At 38.4% G+C, this 22,079-nt stretch overlaps 2 protein-coding genes across 2 annotated transcripts in view; one reads left to right on the top strand and one right to left on the bottom strand.

Moving 5' to 3' along the window:
• The window catches only part of LOC115218554 (nose resistant to fluoxetine protein 6-like), a 66,470-nt gene that overhangs the window by 16,071 nt on the left and 28,320 nt on the right, over window positions 1-22,079 (bottom strand). Inside the window, exons 4-11 of the mRNA XM_029788454.2 lie at window positions 21,696-21,792; window positions 17,704-17,915; window positions 13,670-13,837; window positions 10,246-10,339; window positions 9,324-9,416; window positions 7,842-8,013; window positions 4,464-4,543; window positions 1,147-1,260 (exon numbers count right to left, since the gene is read on the bottom strand). Of these exons, the coding sequence (XP_029644314.1) occupies window positions 1,147-1,260; window positions 4,464-4,543; window positions 7,842-8,013; window positions 9,324-9,416; window positions 10,246-10,339; window positions 13,670-13,837; window positions 17,704-17,915; window positions 21,696-21,792 (1,030 nt within the window). The remainder of the gene's footprint in view (window positions 1-1,146; window positions 1,261-4,463; window positions 4,544-7,841; window positions 8,014-9,323; window positions 9,417-10,245; window positions 10,340-13,669; window positions 13,838-17,703; window positions 17,916-21,695; window positions 21,793-22,079) is intronic.
• Window positions 1-22,079, top strand: part of LOC115214562 (solute carrier family 66 member 2-like) — a 221,412-nt gene that overhangs the window by 188,592 nt on the left and 10,741 nt on the right. The window lies entirely within an intron of this gene.

Here is a 22,079-nt window from a genome sequence, read left to right as displayed (position 1 = left end):
AGCTCTTCGTCAGAAACATAGGAAAAGGAAAGATCCAGAGAAGGGAAGACGGAGGAAACAAAATCGCCAACAGTACACATGCAGTCATGGAATTTAATGCAGGTGTAATTCAAATATCCATCATTTTCTGTTAAAATATCTTATTAATGAGTTTCATTTTTTCACTTCCCTGAAGAGATTACATTGTTTTATACCACTTTATTCTTTTGGAATAATATCAGTGACATCTTCGAAATGTGTTGGAAGTAAAAGTATTTGAATTACACCTGCGTTAAACTTCATTTATTTATTTATATATTTTACAAAATATTTCACGTAAACCTGAAGTTTCTACCTTTAAAAACAAGGAGTTGCAACCTCTTTATTTTATCTATTTTTTCTGTGTTAATTGTTAACAAGGGAAAAATACACACATCTATATATATATATATATATATATAATATATATATATATATATATATATTATATATATATATATATATATATATAAATATATATATATATATGTGTGTATATGAATATTATTTTTTAGGGAATAAAAATTCCAGCATAACAGGGGTTCAAATTATTCTAAATTAAAATATATATATATATATATATACATATATACAAACATATGCACACATACAGTTATGTATATACTAGGTAGCATGAAAAGGTTCCCAGATTAGTTCTGTAGTATGCTAACAGATGACAGCACTTCGTCTGACTTTACATAATGGTGTTAAACTGGATGACAGATTAAGTCCACTGTCCATCATTGAAAAATAGCTTTCTAAAGGAAATTGTGAAACAATCATCATCATCATCATCGTTTAACGTCCGCTTTCCATGCTAGCATGGGTTGGACGATTTTGACTGAGGGTTGGCGAACCAGATGGTTGCACCAGGCTCCAATCTTGGTTTGGCAGAATTTCTACAGCTGGTTGCCCTGCCTAACGCCAACCACTCCAAGAGTGTAGTGGGTGCTTTTTACGTGCCACCGGCACGGGGGCCAGTCAGACGGTACTGGCAATGACCTCGCTCGAATCTGAATTAAACCTACATCGATACTCTTCAGGTATGACAGGTGATACTTTTATCTTGAATAGTTTGAATCAGTTAATCAGCATTTTCGTATTGGAAATATTTTCACAAATACTTACCTGTCTTGAGAAAACATAACTGGAGGTAATTTTTCTGTCGTTGAAACGACCCCTGTTGTAATTAACTGGGCCAATGAAAAAACACCAATTAACACAAAACCAACAATTTCTGAACTGGAATTATATCAAAAGAAGAAAGTGTGTTAAGGATTTTTCAAAGTTATATGTAAACATTCAGTTACTAATGTAGCATATAACAAACACCAAACATAAGAAGTTTACATGGACAAATGTTTTTTATCATAGTTTCAGATTGATCCAAGTTACATGAGTGATATTGAACAGACAACAACTGTACTGAAACCTGTCAGTTAGATTGTAACTGTGATTTACGAGAGCAGCAATGTCAATGTAATGTCAGGCTTGCGTGTGTATGGAGAGGAGAAAATCAGGTGTAGTGTTGGTGGATCTCAGGAAGCATGGAAGTTTTGAAGGATGCAGTGCACTGACAGCCAACAACTGATACCAGCAGTTTGTTCCGTACATATATACATACAGACATACACATACCTACAAATACTTACATATACATATCTTAATATTACAAATATGTATATGGGCTCATATAGAAGCATATGGATATAAACATATAACTGGTCCATAATTCTATGAAATAAATATAAACATACACAGATACACTGACAGACAGACAGACACACATATGCATGTGTGTGTATATATATGTATATATACACACACACACACACACACACATATATATATATATACTCTCACTTTTACTTGTTCCAGTCATGTGACTGTGGCCATGCTGGAGCACTGCCTCTAGTTGAGCAAATCGACCCCAGTACTTATTCTTTGGAAGCCTAGTACTTATTCTATTGGTCTCTTTTGCCGAACAGCTAAGTTACAGGGACGTAAATACACCAGCATCAGTTGTCAAGCGATACAAATATATACACACATACATACATATATACATATATATATATATATATATATATATATATATATACACGACGGGCTTCTTTTCAGTTTCCGTCTACCAAATCCACTCACAAGGCTTTGGTCGGCCCGAGGCTATAGTAGAAGACACTTGCCCAAGGTGCCACGCAGTGGGACTGAACCCGGAACTATGTGGTCTGTAAGCAAGCTACTTACCACACAGTCACTCCTACACCTATATATATATACACATACACACACATACACATATCTACATAGATTTCACTGTACACATCATATTAGTGTGGCTGTCTGGTAAGAAGTTTGCTTCCCAATCGCATGAAGCTGGGAAAGTGTATTCTACTATAGGCTTGGACCAACAAAGCGTTATGAGTGGATTTGATAGATGGAAACTGAAAGAAGCCCGTCCTATACCTAAATATGTGTGTGCGTATCTTGTGTCTACATTTGTCACAATTGTCACTTGACATCTGGTGTTGGTGTGTTTATGTCCTCTGGAAGCCATCTACTCACAATACCAGAGGGCGCACACTCTCCTACCCTGATGTAATCTCCAGGGATACAGGCATCCAGCAACAGGACTTCCGTAATGCCATGATGGACCATGAAGTCTGGCGTAGCATGGTAAATTCCATTGTCTCGACCATGGTCGAACAATGATGACAATGATGATGATGCGTGCCCCAGCGTTGCCACAGTCTAATGACTGAAACAAGTAAAAGATGAAATATTGACATACAATAATGCACACATCTAATGCATCAAACACTCGGAATAAAATAATGTTCGTTGTTGATCTGATGCTTTTTCGCTCTTTAGCACATAAGTATTCATTAATTAATTAGAGTTTTTTTCCTCAATGCATTAATTATGATGGAACTAATTTGACAGTTGGTTTATATGCTGATGGCATTTGAGAGTAATTTTCCATTGTAACATCATATAGTAATTGCTGACAAATTATTGGTGAGCTGCTGTGAAGATATAGAAATCTCAGTTATGACCAACCCAATTATTATTCAGGCATAGTGTATCTAGGATAACATTATATAATGTAACTTTCATTTCATAATTCATGTATGTATGTATGTATGTATGTATGTATGTATGTATGTATGTATGTATGTATGTGTGCTTTCATGCATGTCATTATTCAATCTTATTTCAAGATTTCTTGCCAATAGAGAAAGAGCCAGTTTCTAACCTAGATCCATGGCTCTGTCGTTGGAATTTCAACATTAATAATAGGGTATTTTTTCATGCACGCATATATGTGTGTGTGTGTTGATATAGATATAGATTTGGCTGCTATTTCTAGCAGAAAAGTCTCCTTGTTGCACTCCCTCTCCAACAGAAAGTCAACAAATGCAGCCTAACATAGCTGTTTAAGAAAGATGGGATCTTTTCGGTTTGAACGGCAGTTTTTAACATAATTTCTAGGTAACTAAAAAATTTTAAACTTCGTATACAGGTAGAATGTGTTTATAAAACATCTTTTTCTCTTGGATTTATTGAGAAAATTTTATAGTTTGTAAGATATTTGTTGTTTTTTTATTCTTCAATTTCTGCAATTTCAACCAATCAATGACGTCCATTGAGGTAAAAAAACATTCTGTGCTGTATGAATATGTCCCTTGTTTAAGAAACAGATTGGGTTTATTTACATTTGTGAAGAAAAAAAGATACCCTCCTCCCTAATCCTAACCCTAAAACAGATTGAAATGCAATAGATCGATACTAGGGTCATAATTATGGGTGACAATTTTATATGACACCCCTAGAGAAAACTGCCGTTCAAACGGAAAAGATCTGAAAGATGTGAAAGGAAATTAAGTGTTATTGATAGAATAGTATTATAGTAAACTAGCAGTATCGCCCGGCATTGCTCGGGTTTGTAAGGGAAATAACTATATAAACATTTTTAGAGATGTAAAGTATAATAGCCATCTCAATATGGCTAACCACAAAGGGGGGTGTTACTGTAGCTTTTTACGTTCTGTGATTTAATAATACATTTTTAGAGAGTTTCTTCCCTTATATAATAGCAAAAAAATGAATTAAAAATGGGAAAAAATGATGGTAAATTTTTTTTAAATCGTAGACTCATCATAGACACGCGCTAATACCCAGAAGGGCTCGATATGAATCACGACTATAAGATACCCGCTTTTGGTTACACTGCACTGCAAAATGTGGCAGTAGTTAGGAATCTAAATCGTAGGAGACAGACACACAACTTCACTTTTCTATATAAAGATGTGAAACTAAAGATCCACTATTTGGTGATTTGACTGTGTCCATAATAACAAGAGAATTAACTCATTTGTAAGTATTAATCCGTTTATGTTGACTGATATTAAGACCTGTATATGGAAGGGAAATCGTTTACTTACTGATAAAGTGCTAAAATGAATATAGGGCTGATGATGTAGAACTGCATATCATTTGATAAATACCAAGTCCAGGACATACACTAAATAGGAAAAAAAGAAAAAATAGCTACAAATATAACAAAAACTAACGATATGTGTTGAATGTTACAGGAAGATAGTAGACATACACACACCTATAAATTCAGATAGTTCATGATTGTTTATAGATAGTAAATAATAATAATAATAATAATAATAATCATCATCAAAATCATCAAAATCATCAAAATCATCATCATCATCATCAAAATCATCATCATCATCATCAAAATCCTCCTCCTCCTCCTCCTCCGTTTGTGTTCTTTGTCATGATGGCATGGGTTGGATGGTTTGACTGGATTGTGTTGTTTGACGGCTGGCATAGGTTGGATGGTTTGACTGGACTAGAGGATTGTGTTTAGCTCCAATCAATGTATTCTTTGGAATGGTTTCTGCTGCTGGATGCCCTTTCTATTACTAACCACTTTACAAAGTGGCATGAGTGACATCACCAAGTAACTCACAAGGCAAGACCTCTTTGTCTGGGAGTGGGGGTGAAGTATTGATAGAGGGGGCTTTCTGCTAGGTATTGAGAGGCCAGAGCTGTGGTTCTCAATTGGGTCCATAAGACCCATGAAGATCCATATGGGAGCTTGTTAAAATATATGTGTAAAAAACCGGTTATACACAAAATATTTTTATTTTTATACATTTCCTAATAATATTTAATCATATAAATATAATAGTAGGATTTTTTAATCATTGAATGGCTATGAGGGTCCACCTGTGTGAAATAAGGATCAATGGCATCTATAGGCAAAAAATGGTTGGGTACCATTGGGCTAGAAAATGATAGGTGTCTCACTGTAGCAAAAATATGTAGCTACCCTAGTTGCAAGGGAAGAAATGATGGAAGAGATGAGATGCAAGGGTGTATCCTCAAGGTTCAAAAAGGTGAGACAGAAAGAATTGGCATAGAAGATCAAGGACTGACAAAAGAGTAAGTTTAGAAGAGTGTGGAAGAGGATTGGTGATAATTAGGGATGGGAATAGAGGTGCATGCAGAGAATGGAGAGCATGGGTTGAGGTCTATGGAGAAAAAGGTGAAGCATGGGAAGAAGGTGAAGCAAGTAGGAGTGAGTCAGGGAGTAGGAGACGATAAGTGTCAGTACATAGAAGGTGGTGGTGGTGGAGAAGAGCGACAGTATAATATAACCATGAATAGTTGGAGGTGGGGGAGAGAGAAAGATGCACTGTGACAAAGATAGATAGAGGTGAATACAGGGTGAATACATAGGGGTGAATACAGTGAGTGAGAAGCAAAGGTAGGAGGGGCAGATTTCGACCTAGTGGAACCCCTGGGCTTATAGGTTTTAGGCTCCCTATCATCATCATCATCATTATTTAATGTGTTGTTCATGCTGGCATGGTTTGGATAGTTTGACAAGGGCTGGCAAGCTGGAAGGCTGCACCAAGCTCCAGCCTAGTTCGGCATGGTTTCTATAGCTGGATGCCCTTCCTGTGGGATGACGTCAGCAGCTGGGTGCGTTGACCGGAAGCTGGGGCAACTGGAAGGGGCAGCTGTCAGGCGTGCGCAGGCAGCAGTCAATTGGGCCTTTCCAACGTGGGTCGTCCAGGTGACAAGATGTGTGAGGACGGTCGCTAAGGGTTTGGGTGAGCAGCTGCTATCTTTCGTGTTCGGGTCGGGGCTGTGTCGAAGGATTAGCTACTACAGAAGGGTCTCCATCACAAGGAAGAGAAGGTAGCTGCCTTTATATTCAAATCGTGCACACACCACACTTCCTAATGTCAACCATTTTAAGAGTGTTATTATGCATTGTGCATAATAACACTATCAACTACATAAACAAGGAGGCCAACTACATGAGCAGATTTCAGAAATTTTTCAACATACATCTCAAAACTTAACTCTGTGGCTTTAGGGACCTGCATGGATATGGGGTTAAGAAGCTCACTTTGCAGTCACATGGTTTTGGGTTCAGTCCCACTGTGTGGCACATGGATAAGTGTCTTCTGTCATAGCTTCAAGCTAATCAATGCCCTGTGAGTGAATTTTGCTGATGGGAAAGGAGGGACTGGGCCCTAATGGTGAACTTTTTATCACTGTTGACAGCTTGCCTCACTCAGGTGTCAGGTGATGCCTATGAGGGTGCTTGGCGTTTCCAATGCCTTAGCCTCATCATCGCTTGTGGTAATGCCACAAGCATACTGGCTTGCTTCAGTAGGTTCCGTTGAACCTTGTGGTGTGCAACAAGTTGAAGCACTTGGTGCTGCATTGATGTTTTGTTTTCTTCTTTTTCTCTTTTGTTTGCATTTTTTCTTTGTCTTCCCTTTATATCATATATGTATCATATACATACATGTTATATATGCAACAAAATATATATAAATCTACAAAAATTCAAGTAGAGGCCCACCATAAATATGTGTGTGTATGTGTGTGTGTGTGTGTGTACATGCGTCTTTGTCTTTGAATTTGTTTGCACATAGTAGGCACAGGCATGGCTTGTAGGCACAGGTGTGGCTTTGTGATAAGAAGCTTACTTCCAAACCACATGGTTCTGAGTTCAGTCCCACTGAATGGCACCTTGGGCAAGTGTCTTTTACTATAGCTTCGGGCCGACTAAAGCGTTAAGAGTGGATTTGGTAGACAGAAACTGAAAGAAGTTTGTTGTATAAATATATATATATATATATATTTATGTGTGTATGTCTTTGTGTCAGTGTTTGTACCCTCACCATTGCTTGACAACTTAGCAGTTCAGCAAAAGAGACTGATAGAATAAGTAGTAGGCTTACAAAGAATAAGTCCTAGGGTCAATTTCTTTGACTAAAGGCAGTGTTCCAGCATAGCCACAATCAAATGACTGAAACGTGTAAAAGAGTATAGCTTGATGACCATCCCTGTAATTTAGTGGTTTAAATGAGGAGGCCAATAGGAGAAGTTGGTTAGTCCGCAATACTTCATTAGGAGCATAGGGCTGGTTTCCTGGGTTTCCTAGCACACATATTCCTCCCTGGATAGTATGCCAGACTGTCGCAGGATTACTCGTTTTTTCCAGATGAGTGGACTAGAGCAATGTTAAATGAACTCAAGAAGACAACACACTGCCAGCAACAGGAATCGAAACCACAATCTTACTATCATAAGTTCAACATCCTAACCACTAAGCCATGCGCCTCCATAAGATTAAGCACCAAATTTTAAAATAATTACTAATATCAATTTGTTTGACTAAGCTCTACAAGGCAATGCCCATTCTTGGCTCTGGTTTAATGACTAAAAAAAGTAAAAGATAAACAAAAATAAAAAAGATAAAAAAAAAAGAGACAACTTACCATTCCTTTCTGTGGATCTGAGAGAAAGTTATTTATATATAACAAGTTGAAATACCAAGTGTCTTTACAGTAATTTATCTCAAAGCCATCCTTTGGCCAATAAGGTCCATCACCCCAATAGCGAAACAAAGGGATGTACACCATCATAACAAGCATGTAGGGAGGGGTCAAGCTGGTGTGAAAGATAAAATAAACCAATTAGTACAATAACATTTTTAGAAAGACTAAATTAAATACAATGATCAGATATGATAATGAATATCACTTAAAGGAAACATACACACATCATCATCATTTAACATCCGCTTTCCATGCTGGTATGGGATGGATGATTTGACTGACAATTGGCAAGCCAGAAGGCTGTACCAGGCTCTAATCAGATCTGTCAAGGTGTCTACAGCTGGATGCCCTTCCTAATGCCAACCACTCTTTGCTGATCTTTAGCTTTATGCTGACATCCATTGGGCAACTGTACATAGTTCCTATTCTCTGTTCCAAATCACTATGTCTGGTCTACTATGTGTACATTTTATTGTGGTTTTCACTGGGACATTCCACCGGTACACTATCATATTATGAGTTGCTATGGCCTCTTATCACTATGGCATCAGGATTATCCTTCTGACAGATCTCATTATACAATGTTTTGACTACAATATCATGTTGCACTGGTTGATAATAATGCAATGACAGTTCTGGACAACTGCTAATGATGTGGGTGATATCTTTGGTGTTAACTCACCAAAGTCTGTATTGGTTATCATATTTTGGTGTTTTTCCTGTCCCTTTTGTGTATCAGATATCTGATTGATATTTCCTGTTCCTGGATTACCAATGCATACCCTTCAAAGTGAGAGTTAGTAATCTGGCTGTTAGTCCACGATAGACTGCTTTGATTATCAATGTTAGTCATCCTGGAGCTTTCTGTTAACATATCCATGCATGGTCCTCCGCTAATATACAATCACCCTAGAGTCATGAAGCTTCTTTGGGCATGTATTTAAGGTTATCAGGGAAGAAGTGCTGCTCAAGTAGCTGCTTTTCAAGTCCCATAATATTATCTGCCTCATGTATGCAAACTTGGTCAAGGCATGCACTTCAACATTTGGTGGTTAAAAGATGTTGCCAAAGGGATATGATGTGACGTATGTATGTATGTATGTATGTATGTATGCCTTCATGCATGTCATTATTCAATCTTATTTCAAGATTTCTTGCCAATAGAGAAAGAGCCAGTTTCTAATCTAGATCCATAGCTCTGTCGTTGGAATTTCAACATTAATAATAGGGTATTTTTTCATGCTCGTATATATATGTGTGTGTGTATGTATGTATGTATGAATGTATGTATGTATGAATGCATGCATGTGTCTGTATACATACACGCATACATGTATACACAGCAAATATTATTAAAAAATATAAGTGTATCAAATAACTCAATCCTAAATTGATATTTTGCAATACCATTAAAATACTTACCGCCAAAATCGATGTATGTAATAGTACACCCAGCCAAATTTACCTTCTGTTTTCTCCAAAGCTTTAAAGTTTCCATAAGATACCAAAAGTCCACTGATGAGGTGAAATGAAAAGATATATTAATAAATTAATTAATAAATAATTATTACAATATCATTATTATGACAATTTTTAAGGTGGTGAGCTGGCAGAATCATTAGTGTGGTGGACGAAATGCTTAGCAGTATTTTGCCTGTCACTATGTTCTGAGATCAAATTCTGCCAAGATCAACTTTGCCTTTCATCCTTTCAAGGTTGATAAGTACCAGTTGAGTAGATATCTATATATATATATTAGCTTGTGAAAAGTCACAGCTTGCTTAGTCGGGAAACGTGTTTTGGTTCAACTTCTATCACTCGACCTGTTTTCTTTTGGCTCCCTCTCTCTCTCTCAAACTGTTGCTTATAATGTTTAAAAGACCACTGTTTTGAATCTAAATACCAAAATCATTATCATCATTGTTTAACCTACGTTTTCCGTGCTAGCATGGGTTGGACGGTTCGACTGGGGTCTGGGAAGCCAGAAGGCTGCACCAGGCTCCAGTCTGATCTGGCAGTGTTTCTACAGCTGGATGCCCTTCCTAACGCCAACCACTCTGTGAGTGTAGTGGGTGCTTTTTACATGCCACTGGTACAGGTGCCAGGGGAGGCTGGCAGCGGCCACAATTGGTTGGTGCTTTTTACGTGCCACCAGCACAAGGTCAAATTTTTTCTTTCATCATTTTTGTAGCCATAAACCAGTAACGCATTGGAATTAGTCCAGTAGACTAAAATCTCTCCTTTATATTTAAAAAAGATTATCTTGTACTTTTGAATGAAATCTAAGTTCCTGCTTCTTCTAAAAAAGAAAGAAAAAACTGACATTGCTAACAAATTTACATACCTCAATAAGAAAAATGTATCAACAGAGACCATAGCATTTGCAATGCCTTGGAATGCAAAATTTTTTGCAAAATCCTGAATAATTGTTAGGTTTCCTAAAATAAGAACAAAAAGAAAAAAAACGTATGTTTAAAAAATGTATTTCATAAAAATATATATAAAATAAAGCTCTGTCACCCATAACATTACCAAAAATTTTGCTTTTGGGTTTACTTTCATTATATTTTTGACAACAAGTTCTGTTTTGTCATTCCAGAACTTCCTCCGTTTCTCTATAACAATTAACAGAAATACATCATTTCTAAACTTTTTTAGTCTTTCAAAGACAACGAAAGCAATAGTCATAAATATGCTGAATTTTACAATTTAAATTATTTCAGTTTTTTTTTTTCTGTTTAAAAGTTGGAATTTATGTCTTAGAGAACAAAGTGTTAGTTCTTATTTTACTAATTCACCTGAAAAGTATTCTTTTACATAAGTTCATGACTACAGAAAAATCTCAGCTGTGGTTCCACAATTTAATAATAGAACAAGAAGTTTACTTCTTTTATAAAACAGGAAGGGTGACAGATGGGCAAAATTGTTAGAGTGTTAGTCAAAAATAACCTGTGACATCTAATTACACCCCTTTATGTTCTGAGTTAAAATATTGGTAAGGGCAATTTTTGTTTTATCTTTTTAAATACTAGTCAAGAGCTGGGGTTGATGCAATTGGTTAACCCACTCTTCTCAATATTGCTGGCCTTGTGCCTAAACTAGAACAGGAAGTTTTCCTGGAAAAGGAATCTGGACAAATTTTTAAAATTCACTATAACAACCTTGCAGTTTATTAATTTCTTATAGATGTTAATGTGGGATGACGTCAGCAGCCGGACGTCAGCAGCCGGGTGCGTTAACCGGAAGCTGGGGCAAGCGGAAGGGGTCAGCTGTCAGGCGTGCGCAGTGAGCAGAAATCGCCCTTTCCAACGTGGGTCGTGGAGGTGAGAAGACGTGCGAGGACGTCGCTAAGGGTTTGGGCTAGCAGCTGCTATCGTTAGTGTTCGGGTCGGGGCTGTGAGGAAGGACTAGTCATCTCTGGAGGGTCTCCGTCACTACGAAGAGAAGGTAGGTGCCTCTATATTCAAATCGCACCCTCACTACAAGCTATTTCGGCCGTTCGTAAACATTCACATTTTTTTCAACACGATGTCTGCAAAAATTAGGATCGCCAGTGACGTCGTCAGACCTTTTAACGGCGAAGGCGATGTAGTGGCATGGATTCGCAAATTCAGGCTGGTGGTGAGACTGCAGGGCATAAGCGACGTGGCGAGTCTTATGGCGCTGTATTTGGAAGGGAGCACGTTGTCGCTCTACCTAGAGATGGATGAAGAGGAACGGCTCAGTGATGAGAATATAGAGCGACGTTTGTGTGACGCATACACGGAATGCGAGTACACAGCTTTCGCTAAGCTAGGTGCAATCAGGTGGACGGGAGGCCAAGTGGACAACTTTGCATCAGAAGCTAGAAGGCTAGCGACTCTGGCCGGGTTTGCCGGAGAAGGACTGGAGAGAGCAGCCCAACTGGCGTTCGTGAATGGGTTCCCCGACGATGTAGGGATTCACCTACAACGACTGCCCAGGGTTAAAAAGATGCCATTGAGCGAACTTGTAGCTCATGCTCGCGCATTGACGAGACACTCTGGGCGGAAGGCGATAGCGATGGCGGTGACAGACGACGTCCCGAGAAAGAGGTACAGAAGCTCACCGTGCAACGAGAGCGGCCGTTCTCAGGACGGTGTTTTAGATGCCAGGGACCGCACATGGCGCGGGACTGTACGCAGCCGGGGCCCGTTTGCTATCGATGCAGGCAGACAGGGCACATTGCCCGTGATTGCGGCCAGGGAAACGACCGTGGGGAAGTTGCTGCCTCTCGAACTTTCCCCTCAAACGAGTAGAGGCGCTATTGGAGACGCTGCCATTGATTGACGTGGAGGCCGAGGGGGAGACGTTCAAGGCCCTTGTGGATACGGGCTGTACGACCACCCTGGTGACTTCGAGGGTGACGAAGGAATGGAACGGGGTGAGTAGTGTCCGGGCGGTCGACGGCAGCGAAATCCGTTGCAGAGGCAGCAGCAAGGTAGAGATAGTGGTGCGCGGCGCGACGTCAGCAGCCGGGTGCGTTGACCAGAAGCGGGGCAAGCGGAAGGGGTCAGCTGTCAGGCGTGCGCAGCGAGCGGAAATCGCCCTTTCCAACGTGGGTCGTGGAGGTGACAAGACATGCGAGGACGTCGCTAAGGGTTTGGGCTAGCAGCTGCTATCGTTAGTGTTCGGGTCGGGGCTGTGAGGAAGGACTAGTCATCTCTGGAGGGTCTCCGTCACTACGAAGAGAAGGTAGGTGCCTCTATATTCAAATCGCGCACTCACTACAGTTAAGACATGCATTCTTTAGTAAATCTTGTAAACTATATCAAAAGTGTTGCCAATCTAGTCAAACTTTATTACTTTGGTGAAAATAAATATTCTGAAGCCGATAATAAGTAGTAATAACTAAGAATTCAATGCTATAAAAACTGTTTATTGTACCCTCAAATACTCAGAACAGAGAAGGTCCTATGCATTATTTGAGTGGCACTCATTTTTCACCTCTCCAAATCATTGAACGCAAAACCAATACACATTTTATTTTGTGACTGATGAGAAATATTGATTTTAAGTTGATTTAAGTATACTTATATAACTTAATATTTCTGAACTCCATAGTGAGTTCTCCTTAATAAGAATATTTCTTGTGTCTGTGGCATATGTATTTTTAGCCAAATTATTTTATAAATCTGTTATTATTTCATTGAAGAAAATAGATACAATTATGTGACAGGAAGGGAAGTAACTATTTTATGATACACACAACTACATGGTTTTGTTGTTGCCTAGGTGGGTCATTATGTTAATAATAAACACTTGCTTTGATTCTGTTTCACTTTTTTATTATTAGTCAGTTAGTTTAATCAATTAAGAAGTTGTTTGATTAACCATTTAGTCAATAAATCAAATATACAAGCTTGCATCAAGTATCTTGGAAACCAAATACAAAACAGAAATATAAAGTATATTACATATTAACTTGTACTGAATTGTATATTGTTTTAGAATATTTCAGGTCAGCTCAAGGTCTTGAGATTTCAATAGAATTTGTTTATGTCTTAACCCTTTTGTTGCTGTATTTATTTTGATATGCTCTGTGTTTCTTTCAATTACTTTAAATATAACAAAGAATTTAGTAAAATAACTTAGCTATCATTCAGCTAGTTTTAGGAACATAAATTGTGACTAAGGTTTGGTGGAAGATTTTAATTCAAAACATATGAAAACAAGACATATGTACTCAGAGCCAGAGCCGGTTTCAGCCGGGTTGGTAACGAAAAGGTTAAATGAAGTTAAAAACTTACTCCAAATTGGCATCCCAAAGATATAGGTGTGACCTAATATGACCCAGGTCATGCTGAGGAATCGAATGCCGTGTATACAGGTCAATGTACCATCTGGCTGATTTGTACTTAGCAACTTTTTAGCATTCTTATAAACAGAGAATGTAAGGAGAAATTTTGATACAGCATCTGCAAAACAAAAAAATATATTTGTTAGTGAAGAGAATTAAATAAGGAGAGCGTGATTTAGTGAATATGTATAATGTTATAGGTACAGGTGTGGCTGTGTGGTAAGAAGCTTGCTTCCCAACCAAACAAACTCTCTCAACAATAACTTACTAACAAGCCACACCTTACATACTTTCCCCCTATCCTCCTCTATCAAACTTCTACATCTATTTCCCTGGCCTTGGTAAACATCTCATACATCTCAACTTGATAAACATCTCATCATATATACAGGTGTTGGACAAAATAATGGAAACATCTCGCATCATAGCATCATAATTTTGAAATATCTATAAAACCATCAAAAGCTTGTTTATTTTGTCAAAAGTGTCTTTAATTTTATGCTTTTTATTTATTATCAGCGTTGCTTAATAAGTTTTGCTAAAATTGCTGTTTCTTTTCAGATATTGTCAGAAAAAGGTAATTAAAATTCATTAAAATGACAGATCTATTGGACTTGCAAAGAGGTCAAATTGCTGGTGCTAGTATGACAGGTGTTAGCGTAATGAAAACATTTCAAATGTTTGGTGTATCAAGAAGTACTGTTTTGAAAGTAATGATAGCCTTTGAGAAAGAGGGAAAAACCTCCTCATTGAAACAAAACTCTGGAAGAAAACCAAAATTTTCACATAGGGACTGTCTGACTCTTATGTGAATTGTTAGAAAGGATCACATAAGTACAGCTCCCAAAATTACTGCAGAGCTTAATGACCACCTTGAGAACCCAGTTTCCAGAAAAACTGTTTGCCGGGAGCTGCATGAAGCCAGTCTTCACGGGACGGCTGCAATGAGAGAACCACTACTTTTAAAAACAAATGTTGCAAAGAATTGGTCCCTAGAGCAGTGGAAGAATGTTATCTTCTCGAATGAGTCATCCTTTACCTTATTTCCAACCACTGGTCAAGTATACATGTGGAGACAGCCAAAAGAATTATCTGACCCAGACTTCCTTCTTCCAACTGTTAAACATGGAGGAAGATCTGTGATGATCTGGGGGAGCTATATCTTGGAAATCCGCTGGCCCAATAGTTTCCCTTCATGGCAGAATTAATAGTCAAGACTATTTAAGCATTTTATCTGATCAAATTCATCCTATGATTGCAGAACTGTTTCTGGAGGGAAATGCAATTTTTCAGGATGATAATGCACCAATTTGCACAGCTAAAGTTGCTGCTGAATGGCACGAGGAACAATCTAGTGGAGTTAAACATCTTATCTAGCCACCACAGTCCCCAGATATCAAAATTATCAAACATTTATGATGCATTTTAGAAAAACAAATAAGGGGTCCCCCACTATCATCACTACAAGAACTAGAGACTGTTTTAGCTGAAGAATGGATAAAAATTCCTTTGGAAACAATTCAAACTTTGTACGATTCCTTACCTCATAGAATTCAAGCTGTAATTACCGCCAAAGGCGGACCTACCCAATATCAAAATAAATTTGTTTGAAATTTTAAGGTGTTTTTCATTATTTTGTCCAAACCCTATATATATATATATATATATATATATATATATATATATATACACTCTTTTACTTGTTTTAGTCATTTGACTGTGGCCATGCTGGAGCACTGCCTTTAGTCGAGCAAATCGACTCCAGGACTTATTCTTTGTAAGCCTAGTACTTATTCTATTGGTCTCTTTTGCCAAACTGCTAATTACAGGGATGTAAACACACCAGCATACATATATACGACAGTTTCCGTCTACCAAATCCACTCACAAGGCTTTGCTCGGCCTGAGACTATAGTAGAAGACACTTGCCCAAAGTGCCACACAGTGGGACTGAACCTGGAACCATGTGGTTCGTAAGCTAGCTACTTACCACACAGCCACGCCTACACCTATATATATATATATACATATATAAATTGTTGACATTATAAAAATTTAGAAACTTTGAGAGAATAGTAAAGTTCAAAGGAAATAAAGATATAGATAACAGCATATAAATATTAGGCTTATGTGTATATATATATATATATGTGTGTGTATATAGATAGATATATGTGTGTGTGTGTGTGAGAGAGAGAGAGAGCGGGAGAGAGAGGGAGATAGGTGCAGGCATGGCTGTGTGTTTAAGAAGCTTGCTTTTGAACTATGTAGCCTTGAGTTCAGTCCCACTGCATGAAACTTCGGGCAAGTGCCTCCTATTATAGCCCTGGGCTGACTAAAGTCTCATGAGTGAATTCAATAGATGGAAACTGAAATTTGGCTTGACATGGTTTCTATGGCTGGATGCCCTTCCTCATGCCAACCACTTCAAGAATGTAATGAGTGATTTTATGTGCCACTGGCACAGGTGCCAGTTGCATGACACTAGTATCTGTCATGACTATGATTTCACTTGGCTTGATGGGTTTTCTCAAGCATGGCATATTGCCAAAGGCCTCGGTCATTAGTCATTGCCTCTGTGAGGCTCAACACTCAAAATCTGTATTTTATGTCCCACCAGCATGGGTGCCAATTACATAACACTGGCATCGATGGATTGATAACATGCCCTCTGTCGTTAACCAGGAGAATTCATCTATGAAGTAATTGCCCCAGCTCCCTTTCAGGGTTGGCGAAAGCAATGTGGTGGACAACGAAAAACCTGGCTGATGACAGTCAAGGCTGATCTGGAACCCAACCTAGGCCCCCATGTCTACAGCATTTGCTGCTGGAATAAGGAGTGGTTGGAGATCATGCGGTCATTAGCCTCAAATCGCCAGGCCTGGTTGGCGTTTGTGAGAGATGCAGCATTGAGGATGAATGAAGCCAGCTCAACGCACCCTGGGTGAATGCTGTCTCAAGTCAAGTCAAGTCAAAAACTGGCATCGACCACGTTGCCTCCATGAGGCCCAATGCTCAACAGGTACTTTTTATGTGCTACTAGTACAGGTGTCAGTTGCCTCCATGAGGTCCAATACTCAAATGGTGTTTTTTTACACGTCACCAGCACAGGTGCTGGTTACAAGAGACCAGCATTGGTCATGACTACGGTTTCACTTGGCTTGATGGGTCTTCTCAAGCACAGCATATTGTGAAAGGTATCTAGTCATTGCCTCTGTGAAGCCCAACATTCGGAGTTCATGCTTCACCAGCTTGTCCCATGTCTTCCTGGGTGTACCTCTTCCACAAGTTCTCTCCACAGTTAGAGATTGGCAAAAAGAACAATGCAAATACATGAATGAAATGAATGCAAAGGCACAAGCATGGCTGAGAGGTTAAGAAGCTCACTTTGCAACCAAATGGTTTCAGGCTGTACCACGGTGTGGTATTTTGGGTTAGTGTCTTCTACTATAGTCTTGGGCTGACAAAAATGCCCTGTTAGTGAATTTGGCAGGAGGAATTTGATTGACAGAAACTGTGTGGAAGCCCTTCATATGTGTGAAGGAGTGGCTGTGTGGTAAGTAGTTTGCTTACGAATCACATGGTCCCGGGTTCAGTCCCACTGTGTGACACCTTGGGCAAGTGCCTTCTACTATAGCCTCGGGCCGAACAAAGCCTTGTGAGTGGATTTGTTAGACGGAAACTGAAAGAAGCCTGTCATATATATATATGCATGTGTGTGTGTGTGTGTGTGTGTGTGTGTGTGTGTATTTCTGTTGGTACCTCCACTTCCTTCTGCCTGACAATGGGTGTTGGCTTGTGCATGTGTCTGAAACTTAGCAGTTCAGCAAAAATGACCAATAGAATAAGTAGCAGGATTAAAGAAAACAAGTACCAGAATAAATTTGCTTGATGAAAACTCTTTAAGGCAGTGCTTCAGGATGGCCACAGTCCAATGATTGAAACAACTGGAAAAAGTATAAGAAAATAAGATAATGTTTTTACCTAATTCCTCATCACTTTTTGATGGAGTTTTGGTACCATTGCAGTTAACATGAGCCTCTTTTTCTTTCAATGAAACGTCTTGTGTGCTAGTTGGAAGAGAATTATTGATTCCATTCTGAGCAGCAGCATTTGAAGAGGACTTCCCAGATTGTAAAAGGACATCATATAATGTCCCCAGAAATATGTGCAGTAAGAAAATTGAGATGATAATCCTATAATAAAAAAGAAAATAATAATAATAATCCTTTCTATTATAAGTACAAGGCTTGAAATTTTGGCGGGGAGGGGCCAAGTCAACTACATCGATCCCAGTGTTTCACTGGTATTTAATTTATAGATTCCAAAGGATAAAAGGCAAAGTTGACCTTGGCAGAATATGAGCCTGGAATGTTGTTGCTGAATGGCACGAGGAAGATTCTAGTGAAGTTGAACATCTTATCTTGCCATCACAGTCCCCAGATATCAAAATTATCGAACATTTATGATGCATTTTAGAAAAACAAATAAGGGGTCGATATCCCCCACTATCATCACTACAAGAACTGGAGACTGTTTTGGCTGAAGAATGGATAAAAATTCCTTTGGAAACAATTCAAACTTTGTACGAGTCCATACCTTGTAGAATTCAAGTTGAAATTATTGCCAAAGGCTGTCCTACACCATCATCATCATCATCATCATCCTCGTTTAACGTCCGCTTTCCATGCTAGCATGGGTTGGACGATTTTAACTGAGGGCTGATGAACCAGATGGCTGCACCAGGCTCCAATTTTGATCTGGCAGAGTTTCTACAGCTTGATGCCCTTCCTAACGCCAATTAAAATAAATTTGTTTGAAATTTTAAGGTGTTTCCATTATTTTGTCCAACCACTGTATATATGTGTGTGTGTGTGTGTGTGTGTGAGTATTTTTGCTTCTATATGTCTTCTTATTGGTACCACTTGGGCTACAGTGAAGTTTGTTTATGACCCACATAAATAATATGTCCTGGAGTGCAGCAGTTTGACATGCAAAAGACGAGTGGAAGGAAGTACTTTACTTGCAATCATGTAAGGGTTGGTGTAAAGAAGGACATCCAGTCATAGAATACTGACTTAAAAGATCTCACCCAACCCATGCCAACACTGGAACCCCCCCCCCCCCATCACCACTAAAAACAGATCTAAAAATTATGATCATGGTGGCGATGGTGTTGTTGTTGCTGTTGGTGGTGGTGATGATTCACTAAACTACAAATTGCATCAAGAGTAACTCCTACATCAACAGACTAAAATATCCTCCTCCTCCTATCACCATTATCATCTTCCCCTCCTCCTCCTCACTGAATTTTTACATTTGGCCAGTGAAATTTTTTCTCTCCTTTTTTCATCTCACAATGCGATCTGTTACATTTGGCTTTCATAAATGAATGATAATGTTTAGAAACAAATACAGCCTGTACTTTAAGCTGGACTTTTTTTATATATGTTTTACTTGAAATAATATTATTTCCCATTTGTTTCAACATTTGGTGTGCTATTTTAACTAATATATTTAACCTAATTTCCTTTGTGAAACACTTGGCAGGATATGAATTAATTTTTAATACAATATTTTTTATTAATTTTTAGTTTTTTAGTATCTTTAACAGAAAAAATATATTATTGATTATTTTTTTTCCCATTTATCTAACTATTTGTTTTTAATTAATGTTTTTCTTCAAATTATAGCTGTAATCTATTATTGAAGGAATATATGAAAAACCATTCTTAATTTCAATGTTTGATAAGCATGCTTAGTTTATCAGGCAGGAAAATTACTACCATCCTGCTTTGATAGAATTAGATGAATTCTTGAAGATTAATTCTTTGTGATGTCTGATGTGTAGGTGGAAAATTGTGCAAGAACAGGAAAACTAGAAATTCATTGAATTAAAGAAAAATGAAGATTAAGTGTGGGTAGGATAGGGGAAATCATGTCATATTCTCAGAGAGGGATGGCAGGGGAAATGTAAAACAGCTGAGAAAAAAAACAAAACAAATGACGCAAACACGACTGGTAAAACACATGCATCAAAACACACATCTCCCATTATCATATGGATCTAGTTCCAGTTACCATTTTGTGAATTGTGACACATCTTCTAGAGGCAAAGATAATTTTGATAAATCATCAATTCATGTAGTATGGTATTTAATATACCTATATTTTGTCTATGTGTGAAGTCACATGGCTTAATGGTTAGGGGCATTCGGCTCATGATCGTAAGGTTGTGAGTTCAATTCCAGGCGACGCGTTGTATCATTGAGCAGGACACTTTATTTCACGTTGCTCCACTCCAATCAGCTGGCAAAAATGAGTAGTACCTGTATTTCAAAAGGGCCAGCCTTGTCACACCTTGTGTCATCCAGAATCTCCCTGAGAACTACGTTAAGGGTACACGTGTTTGTGGAGTGCTCAGCCACTTACACGTTAATTTCACGAGCAAGCTGTTCCGTTGATCGTATCAGCTGGGACCCTTGTCGTTGCAACCGATGGAGTGCTCCTATCCTATGTATGTATGTATGTATGTATATGAGATCGCGTGGCTTAGTGGTTAGGGCATTCGGCTCATGATCGTAAGGTAGTGAGTTCAATTCCTGGCGGCACATTGTGTCCTTGAGCAAGACACTTTATTTCACGTTGCTCCAGTCCAATCAGCTGGCAAAAATGAATAGTACCTGTATTTCAAAGGGCCAGCCTTGTCACACTCTGTGTCATTCTGAATCTCCCTGAGAGCTATGTTAAGGGTACACGTGTCTGTGGAATGCTCAGTCACTTACACATTAATTTCATGAGCAAGCTGTTCCGTTGATCGTATCAGCTGAGGCCCTCGTCGTCGCAACCGACGGAGTGCTCCTATACTAATTTGTCTATGTAGATAAAATACATGCCACTGGCTACTCTGAGTTATTTCTCTTAGTTAATTTCTGTCTAATTTAAATCTGTATAATCTTGCCTGTTGAGGTAAAAACATGTGTCTATGAGTGTCCTTTTATCTTCAGACAATAAGCCTGTCTGTTTCCTTTATGACAACACTAGAGAATTCTGGATTCTTAAGATTTTCTGTCTGTATGTCAGGATTAGTGTTTCTAGGACTACATTTGGCAATACATCCTACTTTTTTAAAAAGATAGCAGCATGTGGTTTGCGGCAGATTTGGTGACTGAGTCTATCCAGAGGTTCCCTCATTAGCACATCCCTAGCCATGTTTTTTAATGCAAGAGTTCAGAAAAAGCACCAGTTATATCAATCTCAAAAGTCTTGGAGTACTCCTCTTCAACAAAGGCACAGACATGACTGTATGGTAAGAAGTTTGCTTCCCAACAACATAGTTTTGGGGTTCAAGCTCATTAAGTATCTTCTATCATAGTTTTGGGCTGAGAAAAGCTTAATCATCATCATCATTGTTCGACAATGGAATTTACCATGCTACGCCAGACTTCACGGTTCATCATAGCATTACGGATGTCCTGTTGCTGGATGCCTGTATCCCTGGAGAGTACATCAGTGTAGGAGAGTGTGCGCCCTCTGGTATTGCGAGTAGATGGCTTCCAGAGGAGAAGAGTAGAAATTGCCTCGTTTTCAGCTCTTCAACAATGTCCAGCAAAGCTTCACGAGTAGATTTGGTAGATGGAAACTAAAAGAATCCATCATCTGTGTGTGTGTGCGTATAAATATGTATGTATACTTTTGCTTATATCCCTGTAACTCAGCAGTTTGGTCAAAAAAAAAAATGATAGAATATGTATTAGATTTAAAAATAAATTGAGGGGTTAATTTTTTCAACTAGAGTCTTCAAGGCTATGCTCCAGCATGGTTACAGTTCAATGACTGAAGCAAATAAAGGAAGATAAAAGATAACAACAATTGAAACAACCACAACAACCAAAATTCAGGTAACAATTGTCTGAAATTCAAATGTTAGAACCAATAAATTCCAGACATAAAGTTCAATATTTAGCAATACTTACAATGAGATGATAGCTTTTGAATCATAGCCTCTATCTTCTTCACACTGCACCACTGAGCTGATATTTCCAGAAATTGATTTTGGAAGAAGATGGATATCTGCAATCATAAGAATATTTTGATAAGTAAAGGTCTACAGCCAAGGGGAAAAATATTTCTGTCTCCCTTTCTCTCTCTCTACATATCTATCTCATCACCATCATCATGTTTGTGTAGTATAGTCTGTAAGAGATGCTTTCTCAAGATGTAAAGTGCAGTTTAGAAGGCTTTCAGCAGTATATGTGTATTGATTATGATATGCAGATTGCTAATTTGAACTGATATTGTTACTGTCATTAATAACGAATTTTCATTCAACCTGCTGGCTAAATGCGACATCAGTTTTA

Source organism: Octopus sinensis, linkage group LG1, assembly GCF_006345805.1.
Source record: "Octopus sinensis linkage group LG1, ASM634580v1, whole genome shotgun sequence".
Taxonomy (NCBI): domain Eukaryota; kingdom Metazoa; phylum Mollusca; class Cephalopoda; order Octopoda; family Octopodidae; genus Octopus; species Octopus sinensis.
The sequence above is the reverse complement of the archived record's forward strand: the minus strand, read 5'-3'. Positions and strand labels throughout refer to the sequence as shown.